The sequence below is a fragment of the Stegodyphus dumicola genome, chromosome 2, assembly GCF_044657685.1.
Source record: "Stegodyphus dumicola isolate Sdum_Otavi_A_Nest chromosome 2, ASM4465768v1".
Taxonomy (NCBI): Eukaryota; Metazoa; Arthropoda; class Arachnida; order Araneae; family Eresidae; genus Stegodyphus; species Stegodyphus dumicola.
Window position 1 is genome coordinate 87,664,688 of NC_140769.1, and position 22,329 is coordinate 87,687,016.

The window sequence follows — 22,329 nt, forward strand, 5'->3', positions numbered from 1 at the left end:
GCATCACACACACACAAAAAAAAGCATTTTATATTTAAAGCAAAACAAAATGTGTAATTTCCTGAAGTATTTATCAGATGGGTTAATCAAACATAAAATTAATATTGTGTGTGAAAAATCAATAGTATTACAGTGGAAAATGAAATATAGTAATTGACATTATTTGCAGGAGAATGGATTAACAAATGCTACAATGTAAAATTATCTAAAAAAATGTCAAAGCAGTAAATGCAAAATGACGTATGCATAATAGGAATTTGATGCTGTGTAATATGTGATATAACCCGTGTATTCGATACTGAGTTTTCAGTGAATAAGCACGAATTAGGATCCTCAAGTTTTTACGATTTTTAAAAGGCTGTCGCTGTTTGTTTGTGTGTGTGTGACGATTTTTTCGTCCACGATAATTCTTATATGAAACTTTTAAATATTTTTATGTTCCGTATTTAAACCTTCTACAATCATATAGAGAACTGATTGTATTTTGAGTAAAATAGGACTCGGAAGCGGTACTTTACACTAAGCTCATAATACTTAATGGATAAACGAAAGTGGTACTTTACTTGAAGCCCGTTACAGTTTTTAATTAAAAAAATTATGTTAAAATATGATCCATAACTTTTCATTTTTAATATTTAAGACTTTTATATCTATGGTCAAAACATATTAGATTTCGGCTAAAATTGATAAATCGGAAATTATACTTTACTTAAAGCTCTGCTCAGACTTTTATTAATTTTTTTTCCCAAAGAGTTAGTATGGGAAGGCATTACCAGTTGACCTATGGTACATCGCTGGTGTCTCCCATACTTTTACCTTTACCCTTACCTATGGCAAAGCACACGACGGCTGTCTGCCTAAAGGGAGGGAAGCCTTCGTGGAGGACTTTCTAAGGAAAACTGGCTCATACAAGTTACAAATGGGGAAAACCAAGAAAAGCCCATGCAGCCAGCCAGTTCGCGGGATTCGAACCTCGGACCGAACTACCAGTGTTCAGCGTCTTTACCGCTCGGCCGCGGGTGGGCCAAAAAAAAAAAGCATGTTATGAGATACCTCACGGTGGTGAAGTGGATAGCGCGTCGCGCAGCTGAACCACAGGTCCGAGGTTCGATCCCTGGGCTGGGCAAGGTTGATTCAGCCTTTCATCCCTTGAGTGGGTCTATAAAATGAGTACCAAGTTCGCTTGGAGACTAAACTTCGGGAATCCCGCGACAAGCTGACCACTTGCCCAGGGCATATGCTGGTGCACCCCAGGGCCCAAGGTCAAGAAAGCACATTTCAGGGCAATGCAGGCCGTCGTCCACTAGGGCTATTGCGCCACTGAGATTAATTTATATTATCAGATAATCCAATATTTCTCTAACTTGGTATTTAAAAAAGAGATGGGATTGAGAACAACCTATTACATTTATAAGCCTTAAGTGCATTCTTGTAATAAAATGTTAAATGCAACGTCAGTAAGCTCATTACGAAAAGAAGCTCTCGTTGTGAAGCAATTAAATATACTAATAGCTTCAGTCCTCAATTTTGTGTCCGTTTCACTTTTGCGTCGAATCACTTTTCAAATAAAATGATGTGATGAAATGCCACCAAATGTTATCGCTTAAAACAATTTAGAGCAAGAGTTAAAACTGCTTTGGGAATTCTAAAAATAAGCTGAATTTTATGTGCGTAAGTGCGAAGAAAGTGATGTTTAATAAATAAATAAAATTAAAAAGTTTGTCATCTTATTAAGAAAATTGAACACTGAGATCACAAACTGAGAAAAAAATTCAAAACAAATATATGGCACTTAACACTAAATTTAATTGTTGTTTTTAAAAAACATGGGATTTTTAAGTCATCGATTTGTCAATCCGAAACACTGTATGACGAGAAGATATATACTATGATCAATACAATATTTTCAAACCAAAGCATGGGAAGTGATGTGTATATGATCACGTATAGTTATCATCATCCATTATGTAGGAGAATATAATACTTAAAAATTACTAGTGTGTATAAAAAACATTGATCCACAAAGTTTACGAACAAATTATTATTTATTTACAAATCATCAGCCAGAAGTAGTAGTTCACACTTAAAGCTTGTTATAATTCCGCCATTACCATGTCTTAGCATGGAACTGGAGGAAGGCTGGTTCTGACCACATCAGATTTTTTACATTTTAATAAGTTATTTTTTGTAAAAACCATTTCTAATATTTTCCGTGCTACATTAATTAGGTACAGTATTTAATTATGAAATAAGACTCAGAAGATTCCAGGCAACATTCAAAGTATATGAAACATCACCGCTAATAAAGGCACTCCGATGAAAAATCATTTAATTTCTTAAGCATGACGATAGACACATTATCCAAAATATGGGAAATAAAACATCGAAGCAATTAAAATCATTTTCAAAGCCAACAGATCCTACGAGAAACCGAATAAAACATAGACTAAAGAAATCTGATCAAAAGGTTCATGGAATTGTTAAGAAATACTTTTGCAGTTCACATAATGATGGACTTCTTTCATTTGCAATTTTATTTCTAATAATTACAAAGTAAACCACGAAAATTCCATGAAAGCTCAGAAGTAACTAGATTCTAGATCTAAGAAATACTCAAGTATTTTAGGTTGTAAAATAGCTCATTTTTAGAAAATAATAAAGCCATGAGTACTTCTTTTCAATTAAGTAACTTTTTTACCAAATAGGAAAATTTATTTTGCACAAGATCTTACCATCTATATCTATGATGTGAATAGCTAAAGAAATATCACCTTATTTTACATTTTTCTATAGGATCTCTGGGTGGTATCTTATATGACTTGCGCTTTTGAGGAAGTAAGTTTTCCAGCTCCTTCTTCTTAATCAAGTATTTTTCCTTCTTCGCTTTCTCTTGTTGCACAAGTTCTTTCATTTTCATTACCCCTTCAGTAAGTTCATACATTCTGAAAGAAGAAAAAATTTAAAAATTAAAGCATCATATTTGTTAGGGAGATATATTTAATTTGTCCATAAACTTGCTATGGAGGATTCTGGTCTCTGGAAAATGTAAAAGACCCAGTACTGAAACATATCTTCATACTCAAATCTTTCATTCTTTTGCTCGAGCTCTAACTAAATGTTGATAGATTACTAATCAGCAACCAGTTTACTAGTTATACTTAAATTTGTATTAGATATATATTTTATTCAGATATTGCGTGTATGATTAAATTTAATTAATTTCAGGTGTTATATATATGATTAAATTTAGCTCTTATAGCCTGTAGTTAGATTTGCAGTACCGTAAACATGCATAGAGAAGTCTTGGTGGCTTTTAAGATATCCAGATTTTTTTAAAGTTCAATTTAAAATACAGCGTTAATAAAAATGGGTTTTATTTTTCCTGCGCATTTAAATATATGAACTTATTGCATACGCATCAAACCAATACTCCATATTAGTTCCAAGAAAATAACTTATCTTATATTTTTTATTACCAAAACTGAGGTAACAATTTAAAAATTCAGAAAATAGCAAGTTAACTGCATGATAACAAAGGAATATTTAGTTTAATTTTTTTAATTCTTAGAAGTAAATGCTTTTTAAGTGTTTCTTGTTTCAATTTTCAAATTTATGTCCTTGCAAAACAGAAAATATTTTCATCCAAAACAAATATTTGGTTCCACCCTTGCGCGGAAGCGATCCAGTGAAATAAATGTACAGCTGCATGTTTAATGATTAAGTCATACCTTTACTGAATAAGTGTACACGTCCCCAAGTAACGTTATATTAGATTTAAAAAAGTCGCAACCGCTTTGCCATTTAAACAGTTCACTTCAAATATAAGATTTTATGTACTACGTCTTTAATTTCGGGGGCATTGATCCTTAAATTAGAGAGTTAATCACTACTGCATTTTTAAAGTTGTTTCTAAAGTTGTTTCAGATATTAACTTGAAATCTGCATACTAAAATCAGATTATAATGTCATTTAATTTTATTACTTTTATATTTAAAATAAAACTTTTATTAACACTGTATAGTAATAAATTTAAAAAAAAAAAAAAAAAAAAAAACAGAAGACGTGAAAATTAGTGCCCTCTTCCCGGGACTTGAACCCTGGACTTCTCAGATACGCGTCGATTATGCTTCCAATTACACTAAGAAGGTACGTAGAAAGAAAGGATAAAATACAGTATAAATTTTAAAGCATACAAAATTTACCTTGTATTGAAAATTGAATAGATTCGAGACAGAAAATCATTCTCTTTCTGAACAGCATCAAAGACAGTTCTATTTAGTTCCCACTTCAGTTTAATTTCTTCATCAGCAGAAGCTTTTTCACTTCCATCTTCATCTTTTGTGGTGCTAGAAATATCAGAAATCTGTTCGTCCGATTTTCTCCTCCTTTAATGGAAATTTAGTTTATCTCAGACTAACTGCATTTTAACACTGAAAAGGTGCTTACTAACTGCTGTTTAAGTATTTCATGTCGAACTCTTAGCTCTCATATGTTATGTAAAATCTGATGAGTTTTGACTATTAGCTTTGCTAATTGCTGAATTATTAAATTAGTTTCTTGATGCAAACTAAAACCTCGCACCTGATTTCAATACAAGCTCTTCTTCTCAGAATGATTGTCAATTCAACAACTAGACCGCGATAGAAATTCAAACACTCGTATACCAAAACAGGATCTAATCTCACTCTGCAGAATTCGCAGCAGTGCAAATATTAGAGTCGCAAAAAGAATTTTCTGTAATCTGCAAGACAGCTAGCCGCAGGTTACACTCTCCCATTCTTATTGGTAAATTTCTAAGCTTGTAGGATTGCTATTAATAACTGAAGCTGAAGGTTAAAACCCTGCAGGCAGACACTACTAGAGTATAGCGAGACGCTACATATCAATAACTTACAAATACGGGAATAGATTTTAAATAACCTTTTTTTATTTTAGTCGAAAATTTAACATAAAGGCATAAATTACGCTACAGACGAACCACCACTTGTGGCTATTTAAATTAAACAATAACAAGCAATTAAATTCAAATGCGGATAACGTAAATTTAAAGCCTAGGCTAGCGTGAATGCCAGCCAAAGCCAACAGAACTGGCGAACATTCTAAGACCAGACCCGATTGACCCAATCTTAGAAGCTCCTTCCAAGATTCAATACCTTCAGCTTAAATACAATTAAAGCTAATTTGCATCCTAGTGAGGAATACAGAAGGAAGATCAAAATAATAATAACTGGGAATTAAGTAACATATGTTACAAACTGTATAGTAAACCTGCTTGTCACTCAAATCTACATGAATTCTGTAAAACATGCGGAGATGATCTAAATTGGCCTTACGAAAAATAGCTACGCACAAGATCGTATCTGATGACTGGAAAGAAACGTTTATAAAATTGCCTTTGGATATGTAGGGGAAAAACTTCATTGTAGCAAAGGTCTAGCATAAACATCGGTCTTATAAAATTAGTCTTATTCTTAATTGACTTAAATAAATATTTTACTTTATGACTTTATATAAATGTTTTACTTCACTACTTTCTACTTTTATATAATTTTTTTTTAAATTAACAGCAGTAAAGTATATTTTGTAAAAAAATATTTAACACAATATGCTTCAAAGCAATAATTTCGTTTTCACTGCATGAGACCAAATCAATAAAAAGATTTAACAATATTTTTCTAGTCATACCGCAGTATATTATTTCATATTATCCATAAAAAATAAAATTTTGTATTTCAAACTAAATAATAAAGATAAAAGACCCATTCAAATTGCAATAATCATCTCCTAAAGGAATTAAAATAAAATAATTTCTTATATTACGTCGAACGCAAAAACGTCTAAAACTCCTGAATTCTTTAGCACACGTAGGATGGTAAGTAAAAGAAATTAATTAAGTAAAAGAACTTTCATGGCCACATTTCTGAGATAGTATGGATAATAAATGTCCTGGAAACCTAACATAATGAACATAACATGAGACAAAAAATAGGAAAGCTTGATTATAAATGTTTTTAAAGTTAAAACTATACAGGGTGTACCGTAAATACTGCGACAAACTTTTAGGAGAGGTAAGGCACATCATAAGGATTAAGAATTGCATAGAAACCCATGCCCAGAAATGTCAGGGGTAAGTGGTAGCAGAGGTAGAAGATAGTAAAAGAAACAGTGATTAATTTGAAAAATTTATTGGACATGAATACAAATGGTGTACGACAGCTTGAATGTCACAACAGATGCTCGAAGTCTGCACCATCAGACGCCAAACATGCCTGACACCGACGGACCATTTATTGCCTGATATGTTCAAACACACCGGGAGTTTCTTTGATTGTAGCAGCTGCGCAGGCGAGTCTTGCCACTAGATCCATTTCAGACACAACAGGATCGTGATACACGACACTTTTGATGGCTTCTCACAAAAGGAAATCAAGGCTCGATAAATCCGGTGAGCGTGGGGAGGCCAGGGAACTAGTCCACTACATTCAATCCATCGATGCGGGAATGCCCTGTTCAAATGGCTACGAACATCCAGTCCAAAATGAGCAAGGGCCCCATCATGTGGGAATCATATGTTGCGCCTCACATTTGGTGAAACATCATCAAAAACTTCTCCAGAAAGATCAACTAATTCACGGCATTCAAATGGTCCGTCGGTGGCAGGTATATGTTATATGTTTAGAGTCTGATGGTGCAAACTTCGAGCATCTGTTGAAACATTCAAGCTGACGTACACCATTTGTATTCATATTCCAACAAAAGCTTCAAATTAATCACTCTTGCTTCTTTTCCCATCTTCTACCTCTGCCACCATTTACCCTGACATCAAGGACTTTATAAAAGATAGACTAACCTAGTGGGCGGCGCGTGTGTCACCCACATGTCGGCAATGAAGACTAGGGACGATCTGAATGAGTTTATGAAAGACACAGTTTTTGCAAATAAGATTTAATATATCTCATAAAAGCACTTTTTACTGAATTTTGCGCATTTTTTTCAAGCTTAATTCTTGTATAAATTTCTTTACTTTAGTAAAACGGTAAAAATTCTAAACGCAAAACTTATGAACTTATTTTTGTGTACAAATGAAGTAAAATTAAATAATATTGATAGCACATGACGCTTTAAACAAGATCTCATCATTTTCTTTGATTTTATGTGCATTTTCAGAAAAATTTTTATAACATAACAAGACGATCATTTATCGGAGCGTAAACTTTTCTGAGTGTAAGGAGGAAAAAAAAAAAAAAGATAAGCTCTGGAAGCACTCAGATTTGATGTTATATTACGCTCAAAGGAGCATTTTTTGAAATGTTTTGTGTGTTACTTTTATTTATTAAATATCATGTTCTTCGCAAGTAAGCCACATAAAATTCAATTCAAGAGCAACATCACAAAATATTTGAAAATGGCATATCTTTAGAATTTCCGCGCTGGAGATAAAAATGTTATTTTCTGTACAAGGTTGCCATTGCTTGCTTTGAACTCATTGAGTTTGTTAATCAAAACTTCGTTAAAGTTACAAAATATGAAATGGACTAAAACAAATTCGAAATTAGGCCGTCCAGGTGCCCATATTCGGGTGGAGGATTACGTTATTCAAAATTTGATGGCTCTAAATTCCGTTGCTTCTTTCACAGTGCGAAAGAAACATACGTGCATTCATGCAAATTCTTCATTATTTAATTTCTTTAAATATAATGCAGGGCGATAATATTTGTTGGCAACAGTTTGCAAAGTGAAACGGACATTTATAGTGAAACAAAGCAAAATGCCATTTCGAAACTAATAGCTTTTCTGAGCTGCCCTCCTTTGGGCTAATAAAATAAATTCGCGATAAATAAGAAAACTTATGCAGAACTAGAAATAAATTTAAAAAATAATTACTATAAAATACTAGCACAATTACTTATTACAGTTACATACAATTTTTAACATTAGAATAAATGGATAAAAATTATTAAAGTGTTGAAAGTGTTTATCACTATGATGTATTATTATGAAATATTATTGAAATAAAACTCCTTTGTAGAATATTATGCTATAATATTCAGATATGATTTTAAAAAAGCAGTACAATTAAGAATTTTAAACAGAAACTTTCAAAAATCCATTTTTTGGATTTTAATATTTTTTTACTTATTTACACCAATAAAAAGCATAAAAATTGTAAGCGAAAATTGCTTGTTTGAATTTTTCTATTAGTTCAGATTTAAAATATTTTTTTAAAAAGAAGTAGATAAAAATTTCCTTACAGCATAGGAAAAGCTAAAAAAATATCCAGACCTGAAAGCATGCAAAAGCTTTATAATTATTTAGAACATTAATTATGCTTGATAAGCATGCTAAATTTTTAAAAATTAATCTCAGTTTCAAAAATAAAAATATCTAAAAATTCTAATTTGTGAAATGAGGAGCTATTACCAGCTTTTTCTTTAAAATTATACGCGCTGCAATAGCCAACTATTGTTAAGCTTCTGCAAGTCGTCCCTGCTCCTCCGGATGTGGTCAAGGTGACAGCCGGGAATGCGCCAGGGCAAGGGAGAAAACCCATTTGGGTTGGTCTATTTTTTATAAGGTCTATGCCTGACATTTCCGGGCATAGGTTCCGATGCAATTCTGCCCTACCTCCCCTAGACGTTTGTCGCAACATTTACGGTACACCCTGTATACCTCTTTATGTTCCAAGAAGATATAACTGCTTATTACTTTCTTAACCATTTCGAAACACTGTTCATTTTATATCTTAAAATTGTTATCATCATAATTAGTTTTCATTTATATCGTTTAATTGTCCATCATAAGAGCATGTTTAATTAAAATGACGATCCAAATTAATGCAAGAAACTTTTCGTGTCTAATATTTTATCAGATAGACTCACGGGATTTGTTTACCTTCATCCTCTTCAACTTTGTCAGCTTTTCCTATATCTGTAGGTAATAAAGCCTACAAAAATAAAATAATTAAATAATAAGCCCAACTAATTCCATTTGAGAATAAAGTTCATACACTAAAAGAAAAGTTAAATTACATTTCATAGTGTATCAACGAAAGATTTCTTCCGAAATATATATAGCATAATAAAGTACATTAATGCATTAATTATCTTAATCTTACTTTAATTATCTTATTAACAGTAGTACATCAATTACCTTTAATCAAGGTCAAGGCCATTGTTGATTTTCCAACAGCTAAAATGTCTAAAAATATGGCTATATGAGTTGCCCAATAAAATCCGATTCATATAAAATAGAATGGCGAACAAAACGTGAGAAGAAAGAAGCAATTTTATTTATTTAATAAGTAAGTGCACAGAAAATAATTAATGCACTTCAATAAAAAAATTCTGGGACATCACAAAATTTTGGTATATAATCCTTTTAGTTTGTCACCGCATTATTGGAACTACACAGAAAGCATTATTACATACACAAGTGTAAGTATACGTCTAACTAATCTGAATCTAAGAAAACTAATCTTGTTACTAACAAAAGAAGGACAATTTAGCAGGAATTTATGACATTTCTAACAGTGCAAAAACAATTATCTCTTTCCTGGGCTTATTGGATTTGCAGGTGTTTAACACGTCCAGCAAGCAACTGGAAGATGTGTGATTTCGAATGCTAGCTATGACTCTACGTGGCATGAAAATCTCTTGATCGTTTCCACAATAGCAAAGACTTACTACCTAATAATAATAAATTTAATAAGAAAAAATAATAATTTCACATTTTTACCCTTACTTTTTCCCCAAATTATAATTATAATTCTTCTTCAACAAGTTTCCATGCTTATGATTCTTATGATGAGACAATTTACAACCGTCATTTAAAAGAAGCTTTTAATTATTTCTAAACACAATGATATTTGCAACAGAGATTATTAACCATACCATAAAATTGCATTTTCAGCGATAGCTGCAAAACATTTCTTCTGAGAATACATTTGTTATCAGCTTGGTAATATTTCACGGGATTTTTTATACACGTGATTTATTTATACGTAGCAGTCATATTATATCTAGTCATTAATTTAGGGCTGTCAATTTTAGTTTCCATATCATGAATCAAATATTAAAAATAATTCCTTATTATAAATGTTTAGAATATAATTACTTAAATAAAATATCAACAATTTTCTAAATGCAATTGCTTATATAGAAAGTTGATATTTCCAATGAAAAAATATTTAAATAATCCTTTAGTTTCAATTAATTGCATAACTGAGGAATTATTCTTAATCGCGTTTATCTAACTTCTTTTTTTACAATAATCTTTCTGAGCAATGTTTGAAAAAATTTCTGTTCTGCGCTGCTCTTTCATGGAAAAAAATTTCTATTTACCTTCAAACCATTAGTCATGCATTCTGTCAAACATTCAGTAACGGAATCTCGATCCTGAATGATTGCCTTCAGATTTTCTAAAAGATATCCAAGAGATTTCAGACTTGCCGTTATTTCGTTAACCTCTCCTTCATAGCGTTTGCTGCAAGTATCTCCGAGCTTCGCCTGCTCTTCAATTAAATGATGAATTTTTTTGTGTCTTTCCTATTTGAAAATAAAGAAAAACTAAAAAAAGTAAAATAAACTCTTAGATATATTGTAGGGTTTTATGGTTAATCTTCTATAATCCCGACTGAGCGCCAAAATTGGCGAGAGTTTTTAATTTGGCGCGATTTTGATTTGGTTGTGATAAGACAATGTGCTATGAGGAAGGGACACTCAGACTTGTCAAGCTCGAGGCTGCCTTAACACAGTTAAACGCCCTAACCCCTAGAGGTGATCCAAGAGGCCGCTAACCTATCGGTCGAGCCGACGTGCTAAGACTGATACGCAGTTGCATGGACCTCCAACCTAAGGTTCTACACCAATCAGAGTTATATGTCCATGCGATGGAAAAGAATCTACAATCCACCGCCAGCGGCATTCACTGAATCAATGATAGTAATATTACAATGCTAAATTGACAGTGTCATCTATACAATAATTGTTACATAATAATCCGTATGAAAATACATATACGATCAATTAATAATTACATTGTCATGGATAGGATCTATGTTGTGGAGAGTGGAACTTATATATTAACCAGTTTTTAAACCTATGTCTTCTTCAATACATCATAACTTAATATTCTTATCAGTTACACACCTAATGATGTGTGTCCGTATTATTTTTGCAGTTATCCACAGAGTAAGCAAGTCACATCAGTTCAGGCAATTGATTGTTCCATAGCCTAAAGTATATGATGTTGTGTAGGATATTCTATGTTCACTTTTGTTAAATTCATCGTTCAAGTAAATACTACTTGTCCACTTTGATACATCATAACTTCGTGTCCTTAACAGTTAGCACACCTCATTATGTGCGTCCATAGCAATTTGCACACTGTGTCGCAATTATCCACAAGACAAACATGAAATTGCAATTGGGAATTTCATTGTAATATGTACACTATTTTACTATTATCCACAGAAGCAAATGTTTTGTAAATAATGACTTGGCTCCCAGATGATAAAAAAAGGAAACTAATTCTTAAATTTTTCAATACAATTCTAAATTGTGCAAAACTACAGATTTTTTAAACAGTTCCAGTCAATACAAATTGACCGGTATTCCAACAATATAAAGCACATATTCTAAAATAAAACGTCTAATGGAAAACAGGAACTAATTCCCAATTAAAATAGACATAAAATACATAATTATTCAGCACATATTATATACCAATCATCATACCATAAAAATACACATGTTTCTAATGCTGCAACTAATTTTTTATTACAGTTAGAATATTTACCAATCAAACAGACGTGCTAAGACTAAGCTAAGTCAACAGGAATACTTAGTAACTCACATTCCACGTCCGCTTTCTGGAGGGATGGTAAAAACATCTGCCATCAAAAAAGGACCCAAACCCGGACAGCAGAACGAAGTCACTTAAACACTGTCAGATAGACCGGGCTACTAACACAACGTCATGGTAACGGCTTTAGGCGCCCCCAGGGAGAAACCAAGGAAGGATATGAATATGCAGTTTTGAGGCTCCCGACGCCCACTGGAAACCTCAAGCAGTTCAAAGACGCCAACCATAAATATCTGACCATGTAGCTCCACCACAACCAACAGAACAGACAAGACAGTACCATACGGTCCCTGTCGAGCCTGAAGCAGCCATCGCCAGCGATGACTCCAGTCCTTTGGAGACTGATTTTAAACACCCGTGGCCGAGAACAAATCCTAACCAGTACTTCCCAGGTTTTACCTGAGTCGACCATCGGAGGACGTTCAAAGGAATTTTCTCGTTCAGACAGGCAGCGAGACGAAGTGCTTGTTTTAATGATTTTACCCGGCACCGTTGTGCACCGCACGACCTTGCACCTATTGTCGGCGCGGGCCTGCTTCTGAGAGCCTCGCACTGCAATTACCTATTATTGCCAATTCTTTCGAAGTTATTCGGGGGATTCACCCATTGTGTTAGCCGACATTTAAATACGTGCCGGTTGTTATTTGAGCCAGTCTGTTTTAGGCATAATCTCAGATTACGTTACCTAAATTTGAATTTAACTTCGTATTATTTTAAATACTCGCAAGTAACGGATTTATTTTCTGTATCACAAGTGGTGCCTTATGTTGATTTAAAGAGTTCCCAGAGTTCAATAAAAGATTATTTTAACCTTTCTAAGGCTTTGTCATTTGCTTCAGACTAAAGCGATAAGTCGCTTGTCAATCTAGCAGGATCTGAGAGACTTTGATTTTAGATTTTATGCAAATATTACGCTAAAATATTAATGAAGATACTTGAAAAGCAGCTTTCAAAATCTGGACATCCTGTTAAATATAAAAATTTTAATGCTAAAAACGAAGCTCAATACATCCTTATTATTTATAGTAAAACATCTGAAGCTATTTTCCCAAGCAGGAATGTCTTCGTAGAAGTCTTAACCAAGAAAACTAGTTCGAACTTACATTTCATATCGAAACAAATTGCTAAAAGATCTGTGCATCTAACTGAGAACTAAAGATTCGCTTTAATCATTCGTTCACTGTTGGCCCTCCTATTGCTTATTAAAATACAAAATCAAATGAATGTGAGATAAGTACACTCGCAAAAATCTATTATCAAGGTTATATGAAGCAATATAATTAGTGTATTTCGTACACGAAAATTTAATATCTATATATACCTACTTCATGTACTAAATTTACATTATACTACTTTGATAAACATTTATTATGAATTTTGAATATTGCTTTGTGATTAAAATATAAAAATCAAAAGCAATGATAAGAAATTTTGAGGAAAAATACCAATAAACTGTATCATGTCATTTCCTTAATTTCATTATTGGATATTTTATTTGAAACGAAGACTATTCAGTTTAAAGAGTTCAGCATTTGTGGGTATGGGGGATACAGGTGCTTTATCTAAAATTACATACTAATAATAACAAACTGATGCGGAATTTATACGGATCAGCCTTTAAAACTGTGAAAAATACGGTGCTTATCGACACATCATTATTTGTGACTTACCAGAATTTCAAAATGCGATTTCGAGAATCCTCTGTCGTAAATTCTCCGAACGAATTAGTAATTGGATTCATTAGATAATGGCAGAGCACACCAAGGCTGCCTACCTAAGGGGGCGAATACCTTCGTGAAAGATGTTTTAATCCAAACTGGCTCCTATTTACATTACACATCGGTAAAACCATAAATTTTCTATGCAGCCAGCTTATTTGTCGAACTTAGAGTCCGCGTTAAATTACAATCGTTCAGCGGTCGTATCTCTTTACCACAGGTGTCATCAATGAAATGCGGGCTTATTTGTATATAAAGCACACTGCACGCACTAATGTACACTAATCGAACAGAATAATGGCGCTGCCTATGCATCTAACTGCGCATCTGCGACGTATCTAATTTCCTATAAGTGGTGGTTCAATTATGATTCTATGATCAAAATACTCAACCTAGTTTTAAAAACGTTTTATTAAAATACTAAACAAATTAATCTAATTTTATGTTACATCTCATTAGCAATGTTCGAGTTGCATCAAACGAGTCGAAAGTCAAGTTCTCACTGTTGCCAGTCTGAGGCAGAGAAGAGTTTCTTATCAAACCTCAACACCGTTCTAATCAAACCGGAACACACACGACGGCAATCTTCCTAATGAGCTTCTGTAGAGTACTTTATAAAGAAACTGTTTAGTATTCATATTACATATGGAGAAATCACACAAATCGGTCATGCAGACAGCCAGTTCCTCTGCGGTCGAACCCGGCTCGAGTACTTAGCATTCAATGAATAGCCTTAACTTCTCGGCTACTGGTGATGTGCGATCAAAAGATATTAAATGATTAAGCGAAAGAAATATTACCGTTATAAAATAATTATTTTTAAAGGACGTGTTAATAATTAATGTACATTAAATGGGTAATATTAAAAGCATAACAAAAGAAATTGAATCTTGTAAAGATTTGCCCAGACCAAGAAAGTTTGAAAATCATCTTATTATAGAAAGATGCCTCACAAAACATTTATTGGCCCAGCACTGAAGATTCACATTTTCTGTAACAATCAATATCCTGATTACACAATGTACAGAAAAGATGATACGAAATATTAAAAAAAAGAAACAGTAAAAAGAAAAAGAAAGAACAAAGCAGTAACATATTTAATAGCAGAGGTGTTTATCGAATCGAAATAAACTTCAGCCAATTAGAAATAATAACAATTTGTGAATGAGACAAAAATTAAATTATAAAAGCACCTAATAATCCTTAATATAAGTAAACAATTTAATTACTTCAAGGTAAAAAAAATATAAATTTGGTGAACCGTTAAGCTCTAAAGCAGTAAAACCATAGATGAAATTTAAATAATGCCAATGAGGAGCTATAACCGTAACCGTGAGATATGTATTGTTTAAAATCATCACAATCTCGAGCGCATACTTTCAAATAACAGTATCTGTTGGCGGATAGGCAATTAGGGGTTTATATAAAAGCGAAGGTTTTTATGACTACCCTATATATATGCATCTATGCTAGTTTCATAGAAAGTCGATGCTCTGGAATTAAGAAATTCCTTGAAGGGTGTTTCTCCCAACGGCCTCATTGCTGAAGATTCTCCCACTGGTAAATGTCGTCGACGAGCACCAGACCGCAATTTCTGTACTTTTTAATTCTTTATGATGTATATTGTTGTACATTTTCGTGAAACAGAATAATTTCATCTCTGTTGACCAATTTAGGCCACTTATCGTGCAAATTCAGATTCATTCACTTCAGCTGAGGTATGTTTGATCATTAATGCTTTCACCCGCATTTCAAAAAAGAATACCAGTTCTTGCAACCAAACAGCCTCATTATTTTCTTCGGATGGAGGCTCAATTTCGGCTTGTATTTTGGAGCTTTATCTGAATTTAACCATTGAGAAAACCGGCAATGATTATCATACAAAATCCACTTTACGTCACATATCCCCATTCAGATCAAAACGGAACATTTATTTTCCGGGACGGTATAGGATTGAAAACATGAAGGCGACACGTTTATCAGTGATTTCGTGGAAATCCCATTTATTAGGCTTCTTGACTTTTCTAAATTCTCGCCAGCGATGGGAAACTTGAATAGTGCACACTAATTTATTTTCGTCACTTTCTTTAGAGTTTATCGAAGGTGAGTTTCAACTACCGCCTTCAGTGCATCATTGTCGAAGCTACAGCTTAGTTTCCGAAATACTCACTTTCAGCTACCCTCCAACTTTCAGATTTAACCGCCAGCTCAAACAACTGTTGCAACGTACTGAGGTTTCTCAATTCAATAAAGTCTTGAATCTGGGGCAATAGTGGGTGCAAATTAACCTGGATAATTTCGGTATTGGTCTTTTCTCATGCAGTAATTTAATAAGTGGAATTTTCCTTAAAATGAATTTAGTTAACTTCTCGACATTATATTGGTATTTGCCGTACAATTCGGATTCGAGCTTTGCTCTTTCTTTCACCACAGAGAATGCTTTCACAAGGGCATTTCTGAATCTTTCAAACGTATATTCCAGACTGTCTGTTTCTCCCAGTAAAAATTTTCAGATCCCTTTGAACTTAGTGCCTGTCCACGTAGGGCAGTGGCTTAGTGCCTGTCCTCGTAGGGCAGTGGTCGCTATTGTTATCTTTTGCACATTCGCGACCGGGTACAGCAAAAACGTGATTGTCCAGCTGTTCTAAGAAATTGGTGACCGACGTTCTTCCGTCTAATGTCACAGCGGATTTCATGAAGGCCCGCATTTTGTATACAAGGAAACCAAACATTTCCATTGGGTTTACAGGAGCCGGTGGGGTCTGCGACGTTGACGGGGTCAGCGAATAATTTGGTTCATAGTTGGCCATTGGTCCGGATTTTTTCTAGCGCCAGTGATAAGGTCTGCCTTTCTTAGCTTTCATGCTATTTATCTAGAATCTCAAAGTTCAGCCTGGCGAATTCTTGCACAAGTATGAAGATGAATACGACAAGAAAAGGATGTAAAAAGCCTTTTTTATTTATCAAAACTCTTTAATAAAAAAGCACGGACTTTGTGCCTGCAATAGCACCGACTACTTGCAGTGAAAACGTAAAGATAAACAATAAATGCAAAAGGTAAGGAGTAATGTTAGACTGCATAATTTAATTTAATCTAACAGGCTGACTCAGTAACCTACACAGCCGATAGACCAACTAAACAGCTAGAATGCGTAGCCGCTACTAAGATTAATAGCTGGAGGACAAAATAGCAAACGTGCGCCACTCTAGCGGGAAATCACCATCTATCCTTTCCGTTTCACCCATTTAAATACTCTCCTTTACCTACTTAATTTGCATCCTGGCGAGGAAATGTGAGGGGAAATAAGGAAATTCGCAAAAGCTACCAAAATTAAAATAACTGGTTAGTCAGCTAATGGGAAGCCTACAATGTAAGGTAATTTTTAGAAATATTGTGAAATTGATGTGGTGTATATTTTTGTAGTCTCAGAAGATCTTACCATTTTATATTTAACTGAACTAAAGTTCTGTGAAATGACATGTAACAGGCATAAAACTTAATAACTTTATGTATATATTGAATAAATTTGCCTGTATTTTCTTATATTGTGTAAATGTCCGGTCTGGGGGGGGAGAGGCAGAAGCTTTTATTGCGAATTCAGCGTTGGTCTTCCACTCGAGTTATAATAACAGCCTTCTGTTGTCTTTTCATCAGCAAGCCTGAATGGTTACAATAAATATCCCAAATACTTCTCAATGAACTGGTATTTCTTTGTATTCAAGAGAAATATTAACAAGATTACTTTCTAAGATTAACCGGAAGCTTAAGTCATGCAGACCTACTAGAATGATAATGATTTATGACTTAAACAACTCAAAAAATACTGAAGAAGGTTTTTTTATTTGGTCTTTAAATTAAATAGAAAGGGAACAACTGTTACAGATAAAAATTCCCCTACTTGTGGATATTTAAATTAACATAACAGACAGTTAAATTCAAACGTAGGTAACGTAGTCTAAGACTACACATAAAACATATTACTTAAGCTGACTCAGAATTTTACCGGCGTATTTTAAAACATCGACAAGCAAGGTTCTAAAACCATAATATTTTTTAAGCAGAGCTAGCCAGAGTAATTAACAACAAGATACAGCTGCCAGAAGCTGTTATCTAAACATTTAGAACCTTCAGCTTCAATGCACAAACACATGTTTTGCATTCTGGTAAGGAATACAGAAAGAAGAAATTATGCTAAAAACTTAAATGATAACAATACATTAATTGTATAAAATAGCTTACAGCTTGAATAACGATCTCCTCACGAACTTGCAAATCATTAAATATTAGCTTAAATTTCGCATAATACTCACAAGAATTTTGACTATGCGATTATTATCAGCTTGTGATCTGCGTACTAGCCGGTTCCTTTCGTTTTCCAGTCTCCGGTTTTCTACGCATAGCTGCATCTTCCGCTGATGAGAATTATCCATAACATGTCCAAGATGTAACTTTTCCTTTACAGCTTGTTTCAGCTTTTGCTCAGAATTCTGCAATGAAAGTTGATATAGAGCACATGTACTAATTGCCTCTATTTATGGTCTAAAATAAAATAAATTAGAAAACTGAAGACTTAGTTTACAGTCTAACATCTCAAAGAAGAGTTTACCAGTAATTTTCTTTTTTTTTTTTTTTTTTTTTTTTTTTTTTCAAATGTACACCATAAAAATTTTAAGCAATTAAAAATTTTTCAGTAATGCAGTAACAGATTTTGCTATCAAATGTTGTCATTATAGCATCTTTTAAATAATTGTAAAAGCCGCCCAGATAGTATAATGGTTAGAGGAACCTATTGCGGTACCAAAAGGACCGTGCTCGAACCCCGGAAAAGGCATCGATGTTTGTAAATGTATAGTGTCCGTGCGGCATGGGACACTCTAAATATAGGCCAGCCTTGAGCCTTCTAGAGAGGCTAATGGTAGAGGGGGGGAAGAGACCTTCGGTCCCGTTCCCCTGAGGAGCTCTCCATCAAAATTGGGGGCCGTAACGGAGCGAAGTCGTTTGTCACTGGTATGGTGCTCAAAGCTCTTGCCAACGAAAATCTTGCACTCTTTGCCACGATGGATTTCGTGGGCTTGTTCTGATGTTACTGTCAAATAAGTGAGACAAGTCACAACACAATAATTGCAAAAAGCCTACAAATGTTGTCAAAATTAATCAGTTGGATTACTATACATTAAATGCATTTCAAATTGTATCAGTTAGTTAGTTGCATTACTAAGAAAAGCAAAATAAATATTTCAATCATTAAGAAACCTGTTTATTTCTGCTGAGTCTCTAATTTTGTTAATCAAGAATAGACTTATTAAATTTGAAAGATAAATTAAAGATCTTATGCTTTGATGAATGGCAACAGACTGAGAATCGGATGAGCGTAAGGGCGCATATAAAGTAAATCAAAGGTCGTTATTTTCACGCTATTACAACGCATTGTTAGCAAATTAATTAATTTAAAAAGATAAATTAAAGAATATATTTTACGACAGACAACACTCTGGGAATTCGCTACATTCGACAGCGAGTGCAAAATAAATTAATAACCTTATAAGGTATTTCTTCCGCCTTCCTAGCGTGCCTTCGTGGTGTAGTGGTTAGCACACTGAGCCCTTATTTCAGAGGTCTATGGTTCGATTCCCGGCAAAGGCGTTGCTAATTTTTCCTCTCTCCGACCTTCAAAATAATGCCTAATGTTCCTACAGTGGCGCCCGAACTAAAAGGGTGTTGGATGAGGTTTCTCCACACCCAGGATTTGGCTCTCTACAGTGGGTGCTGGATGATGATTCTTCTCACCCAGGAGGCGATTGGGTCCCCTAAAAACCCCAGTCGTCCTTTAAAAGGGGGTATATAAGGTATTTCTCCCACCTTCCTAGCGTGCCTTCGTGGTGTAGCAGTCAGCACTCTGAGCCGGTATTTCAGAGGTTCGTGGTTCGATTCCCGGCGAAGGCAGTTGCTAATTTTTCATCTTGCCTGCTTCCAAAAAAATAAAAATTATACTATATAAATAGATATCAATAGGTCAGAAATTTCGAGGGTAAATAAACTATCTGAAAATTTGATTGGAAATTTTGAAAATGCTATACATCAGAGAATTAATTTAAAATATCAGGTACTATCAGGATTTTGTATTTCCTAATACAAAGCAAATTGGCATAATATTTGTGCATATCTAAGATAAACAAAAAAATTTATCATCGAGGATTAACATCTTTTTCATTGGGAGAAAATTTCTAGATAACAGATGTTATCTGAAAAGTTTATTATTGAAAATGCTTCTAAAGTAGATTGGTAAAAAAGTTCAGAAATTCAAAATTTAAGTGACAGTTTCATTGCAGAAATTTCGGATAAATTAAATTTTGATATTAATTTCTAGACATCAAAAATTATCAGAAAATGCTTAAAAGATATGAAGAAGAATGAAGAATTAGAATTAAGTCTAGAATGAAGTTTTTAAATATCAAACTCTTTCAGAATCTTTCATATTTAAATGTATCGATAAAAAAATGTGAGATCATATTGTTGCGTTTTTTTCTTCGTTTACGTTACGTAGGTACGGGATTCGTGCGGATTTGGAGTGAATAATGACAACAGCTCTCGATGAAGTATCAAAACACACTTAATTGGACAGTATTTTTCAGGAAAGTTCCAAAATCACGTTTACAGTCGTCGAAGAACTACTATAAACACGCTGACACGATCAGCGATACAGCCTCCGGGTTATCAGGCTATTACGGTGAAGACAGCTTCACTTCAAAGCACCAGAGTACAGCTCACGACTCTGCTTGGTCGTTCTCGGAACTCCACGTACTCTCGAGACTCTCCACGCTACAACTCGCGATGCACTCGACAGTGCACTAGAGTACATCGCCCGACTCCTCGGTTCAGTCGTTCCCGGAGCTCAACACACTCTGTCGACGATGCACTAACCGCCATACACTAAGAGACGTCAGTGCACTCGACGACCAACTTGGTACTCATTGACTGTCTGTCAACTCGATGGACTTTCACTAACTGATCGCTCGTTAGACGAGACACTAACTAACTCTCCTCCAGTGGAATGGTGCATCGTGACACCCGGGTACCTGAGCCGAAGGCCCTACCCCATTGTTACAAAATGTACAGGCGCGGTAAGATAACTTCCCCGCAAAGCAGTTTTAGGGTTGCCATAAAATGTCAAGGGAAGGCGGGGTTGCCACATTCGGAGGGAAATCGCCCATTTGGCGACAAAATTGATTATCTACCATGGACGGATGGAGAACTTTCTGGAACGAAATCTTACCGGTTTACCCCAGAATGTTCTCGAACACAAGCCCAAAAGCTATATAAACCCTGCTGGTCCGCAGTCAGTTAGTGTGTGTCTCAGAGAGTGTGTCTTGTCTAGCGAGTCAATCCCTGCGGAGAGGATCGAGTTGACAGCCGGCCAGCGAGTGCCGAGTGGGTCGTCGAGTGCATCGAAGAGTCCCTTAGCGCATCGTCGAGAGAGCGTGTTCAGCTCCGGGAACGACTGAACCGCAAAGTCGGGAGCCGTGCTCTGTGCGTTGTCGAGTGCATTGAGAGTTGTAGCGTGGAGAGTCTCGAGAGTATGTGGACTTCCGAGAACGACCGGGCAGAGCCCGGAGCTGTACTCTGGTGCTTTGCAGTGAAGCTGTCTCCATCGCGATAGCTTGATAACCTGAAAGCTGTGTCGCTGATCGTGTCAGCGTGTTTATAGTAGTTCCTCGACGACTGTAAAAAAGGGTTTTTGGAGCTGTCCTGATGAATATTGGCTAAATAAAGTGTATTTCGATACTTCATCAAGTGTCGTCGTTATTCATTCCAAATCCATACGAACACCGTACGAACGTGAAGGAAGTAAAATAACGTAACTACTGGTGTCAGAAGGAAATGAAAAACGCAACACCATGTAGAATAGTTGTTTTGAAGTTCTAAGGTTGATGAGAAATAACCTGGTGATGAATTCGAATGATTTTGACTTGTAAAATAATAACATGTTGAAAAAAGCATCGAAGATGGACTAAGTGATGGGAAAGCTGTTCAAGAAGTTAAGGAAGAAGTGACATTCTCAGGACAAATCAGTTTTCATTTTCTGCAATTTTCATAATGTACGTGACAGCTCTGAAGCCTGCAGAAAGTTTGTCAGCAACAATCCTTGCCTTGCGAATTCTTTCAATGAGCATAACAATATTTCTCAGGAAATCTTGTACTTTATCATCCAGTATCCAGTCGGTTACAGTTCTTGCTTCCTTCGGAATTTGAAAACTTCGCCTTTTGACATTTTCGCTATACCTAGGTTTAGCAGTGGCTTCAATTTCCTTGTTATCTCTACTTTTTTCTGTGCTTTTCAGATTAGGAAAGTCTTCCTTCGTCCAGCTAGGTGTGGGGGAAAGGGAGTTCTTAGCTTTCTTTAACTAACTCTTCGCGTACCAGCAGGGTTTATATAGCTTTTGACTTGTGTTCGAGAACATTCTGGGCTAAACCGGTAAGAATTCGTTCCAGAAGGTTCTCCATCCGTTCATGGCATATCGCCAATTTTGACCCCAAAAATCGCCAAATGGACGATTTTTCGCCAAATGTGGCAACCCTGCCTTCCTTTGCCATTTTATGGCAAACCCTTAAACTGCTTTGCGGGGAAGTGATCTTACCGCGTCTGGACATTTCGTAACAATATTAAAAACCGACATGTCAGAAGAAATTGTGAAACTTTTGCTTAAGAAATTGGTTTTTAAATATTTGTGTAGAATTTGTTCAAAAATC

General features: G+C 34.9%; 1 protein-coding gene across 4 annotated transcripts in view; it reads right to left on the bottom strand.

The window, feature by feature from the left end:
* Positions 1-22,329, bottom strand: part of LOC118181709 (uncharacterized) — an 87,606-nt gene that overhangs the window by 448 nt on the left and 64,829 nt on the right. For 2 of the 4 annotated variants that reach the window (XM_085810843.1, XM_035350901.2), the window contains exons 4-8: positions 17,892-18,068; positions 10,341-10,544; positions 8,880-8,944; positions 4,203-4,385; positions 2,772-2,942 (exon numbers count right to left, since the gene is read on the bottom strand). In XM_085810843.1, coding sequence (XP_085666969.1) covers positions 2,772-2,942; positions 4,203-4,385; positions 8,880-8,944; positions 10,341-10,544; positions 17,892-18,068 — 800 coding nt within the window. The remainder of the gene's footprint in view (positions 1-2,771; positions 2,943-4,202; positions 4,386-8,879; positions 8,945-10,340; positions 10,545-17,891; positions 18,069-22,329) is intronic. The other 2 variants (XM_035350904.2, XM_035350903.2) reach the window with 2 other exon arrangements.